Source organism: Chaetura pelagica, unplaced genomic scaffold (assembly GCF_000747805.2).
Source record: "Chaetura pelagica isolate M959 unplaced genomic scaffold, ChaPel_1.0 scaffold82, whole genome shotgun sequence".
In the NCBI taxonomy this organism is placed as follows: Eukaryota; Metazoa; Chordata; class Aves; order Apodiformes; family Apodidae; genus Chaetura; species Chaetura pelagica.
In genome coordinates, this window is record NW_009952990.1 from 8747582 (window position 1) to 8751035 (window position 3454).

Consider the following 3454-nt stretch of genomic DNA (forward strand, 5'->3'; position numbering starts at 1 on the left):
ACTCAAAGCAAAGACAAATCACTGTGCTGTAGCCTCACCTATCATACCAAAATAAATCCAGGCTCAGGAGGAACACTAGAAAACTTTTCCTTTAATTAGATTTTCAAAGCTGATGGTGTGTGTTTAGAATACGATTCATTTCTTTTATTTATCAGTTTGCCTTGTTTCAGATGGGTACTCTATGACTGACCTCTAGATACCCTTGCACTTGCTCTGTGATATCCCCAGAATGTCAGTGCTTCAATTCTTCATCGTTCATTTCCCAAATGTTCCTTATTGGTCACTTCTGGTACCAGTGGCAGCTGAAGTGGAAGTTTATCCTCTGATTATATGTACTGCGTTAATGGTTCTCAGCATCCTGAGGATATTTTCCAAGTGTTACGGTGACACCAGCTGAGATCTTGGCAATAGAAAAGTGTTTAATATGCTTATTTCCTAACTTAATCTCTGGGTTTTTTCTGCTTCCCCAACCCTCTGTCAGCCCCTTGATTCTTGTGGCTTAACTCCTTTTGTTATTGCTATATTCTTTGTTACCACTTCTCAGTATCTTTCTGATATTAAAGCCTTTGAAGAATCTGAGGACATTCCCACCAGGCATCCCAAATCTCTTAATAAATTTCTCTAAATCTCCAAGTCACATTTGTCCAAAAGCTTAGCAAAAATCCCCTCTAAAAGGAACAATAGTCACATCTTCTTTATATATTTCTCTGTAAACTAGAGTCTATGAACTGTAGTGCATAAACCTTATAAAATTATGAGCAGTTTCAAACAGTTCTAATATAAAATATTACACATAAAACAAGTCAACAGTTTTTAGCATGTCTCCAAAATACCATATGCTTAGAAATACTCATCCTTGTAGCACCACTATCCTTTTTTTTTTCACGATAAAATTAGTCCTGCACCAGTATGCCTGGAAAAGCAAAATTCTCATATCATGTCAGTCAGTCACTTAGTTTGCTCGTGACTTCTATACAGCTGACTGAACACCTATTATCACCTGAAAGAGAAGCTGTGAGTTTGCTCACCTCTGTCACCTGCAGAATCTTTGAAATGCCTCCTCTTCTGTTCCTGCCAGAGAGTGCCTTCCCTTGTCTCCCAGTCCCTTCCTGAGTCCACTGAACATGCAGTCATCAGTAAGTTCTGGCTAAGTTATCCTATGTAACTGAGGAAAAAAGGAGAGACTCGCAGATGCTCCAGAAGGGTTTCTTTGCTCTCTTTGAACATTTTGCTTTCTTGGTGGTCTGTCACAGTCAGGTCTCCAGTAGTAAACTGAACAACCTATCCTCCTGGCTCTTCTCTTCTTTTTCTTTTCTGTAAACACATAATCAGTGCTTCAAAACCTTTAGGTATCACAAACTGTATTTCTCTATTGCCCTCTACTGACTGCTAGCTACCACCGCCTTCGGGAAAACCGACAAGCAACAGATACACAGTAACGCTCTCCTTCACCGCCCTCCCTCCAATCAATAATGATACGCGATGACCAAAAGTCAACACAAATCATTCTATTTTTTCTTTTGTTACAAAACACTAGGCAAGATTTAAAGCCTGTTGGTCAGCCGTAGTAGCTACAAAACACCAAATAATAGAAGCAGGAAGCAGTTAGTAACATGGGTCTGCTAATGTGGGGGCTTTTTTGGTGAAAAAAAGCCAGGAAAAAAGTAGAGAAAAATGCATTCTGCCTTGAAATGCGGGTGAATTCACCCCACTGATACCATAAATACTGTACTAGGGAGCTGAGGGTTATCTGGTTTCAAGGGTCTGGTCCCACCAGCACCAGATGCACAGAAATACTGACTTCTGATGGGAGTTCTGCAGAAAAGGGCTCATAGGGAGCCATGAATTGGAGGCCATGGTTTCTTGGTAATTTCACCTTCCTCTCTAGAGGTTTTTTTTTAGCACATTCAGCACCACATCTAATATGAGAAACAGAGCTTCTGCCTTCTGAGACAGGTACTGGGACAAGACATATGATATCCTGTCTATGAGTGGCACTGGGCAGTACTGTTAGCACTGCTTTTCAGACAATGACTACCTAAAATCCAAAGAGAAACCAGTGAAATAAACATAAAAAGGGGAATGGGCCAGCCTAGTCTCAGTAGCAGAAATAAATAAATAAATAAAAAGCATTTCAGATAGACTGGAAGATACTGAGAGAAAAGCAAAACAAAACAAATCAAACAACCACAAAAAATTCCACATCAAAAATTCCCCCCAAAACCCAGGAAAAGTGTAAGGGCAGGGGAAGGGATATGAAAATTAATCCTTGTATTAGTCATTGCTTCATCAGTACAGCTTGCTAACCAACTCACTCAGGCACTTGTTCTCACAGAAAAAAATATTCTCCTGAGTGCTGGTGCGAGAGCTCTCGCCCACCTGCACCACTTCAGTCAGGTCCTCACTCCAAGCAACAGAGAGCTCCCCAGCACACCCTCCTTTTGCCAGGCACTATCTCACCTCACCACCCCTCCTCTGCAACACAGTTCCCTAGGGGGCAAGCAGAACTGCATGGCTAAAACTTGTAAGAACTGACCCACTTCCAAAAAAAGCTGTGGAAATTGTTTTTTTTCTTAATTGTGTTTAAAAAAAAACACGCTTCTTTTTTTTTTCCCCCACTGGTATTAATAAATGGGAATGTTTCATTTCCCAAAAAACCTCTTTGAGTGATGAACTCCAGTTGTGTTTTAAATAGATGTTGTGTGACATCCCTGCTTTCCCACTCAGAAAAGGTAGAGTTCATACAAAAACTATTATCAATGTAATATTGAAAGGTCCATTGAAAAATGTGGGTTTAATTAAAAAAAATAATAAATAAAGTCAGCAGGGGTACTAATTGCTGCTATTATGAAGATTTCATTAGCAAGCCCAGACTTACTGACTGCCACCGTAAAGCTCTCATATTAGAGAAAGCCCAGAAATTAAATTCTTCTCATGCTTTTCTACTTCTAAAGGCTTTCGGCTACTCTGTGTTAGAAAATAAGAAATAATTATATTTATTCAAATTCCTTGATAGAACATTGAAGCCTGCTCCGCTGCCTACCTCTGCTAAATGAACACCATTACCCACAGATCAAAAGAAGAAGAATGTCTAGCAAATGAACGGGGAGCCAAGGGAATTAATAAAACACACCTCAAACATGGAAAAGCCGAGGGTTGGAGTTTTGTTCTGGTTTTTGATGTTAGGTTGGGGTTTGTTTTTTTCTGTTTAATAGGAGCGCATTTGCAGAATGATAAAGCAAAGCGCGTATCTGCCATTAAATAAATAAATAAATAAATAAATGATGAAATGAATCTCGATGGAGCAGGAGATAGCTGATGTTCAGCACACTTGGAACACCAAGCGGCATCCTGGAGCTGCGGGTTGACATTTTTCACCTGACAACTCTTGACAGAGCAACAACCTTCCTCCCCCACCCCCCCAAGAAAAAAAGTTGCCTTTTTCCTTCAGAAA

The 3454-nt window shown here is 40.0% G+C and overlaps 1 protein-coding gene across 1 annotated transcript in view; it reads left to right on the plus strand.

The window, feature by feature from the left end:
- The first annotated feature begins 3299 nt into the window (after positions 1-3299).
- Positions 3300-3454, plus strand: part of LOC104387755 (chromosome unknown open reading frame, human C18orf21) — a 5386-nt gene continuing 5231 nt past the window's right edge. Inside the window, exon 1 of the mRNA XM_009996539.1 lies at positions 3300-3363. Coding sequence (XP_009994841.1) covers positions 3300-3363 — 64 coding nt within the window. The remainder of the gene's footprint in view (positions 3364-3454) is intronic.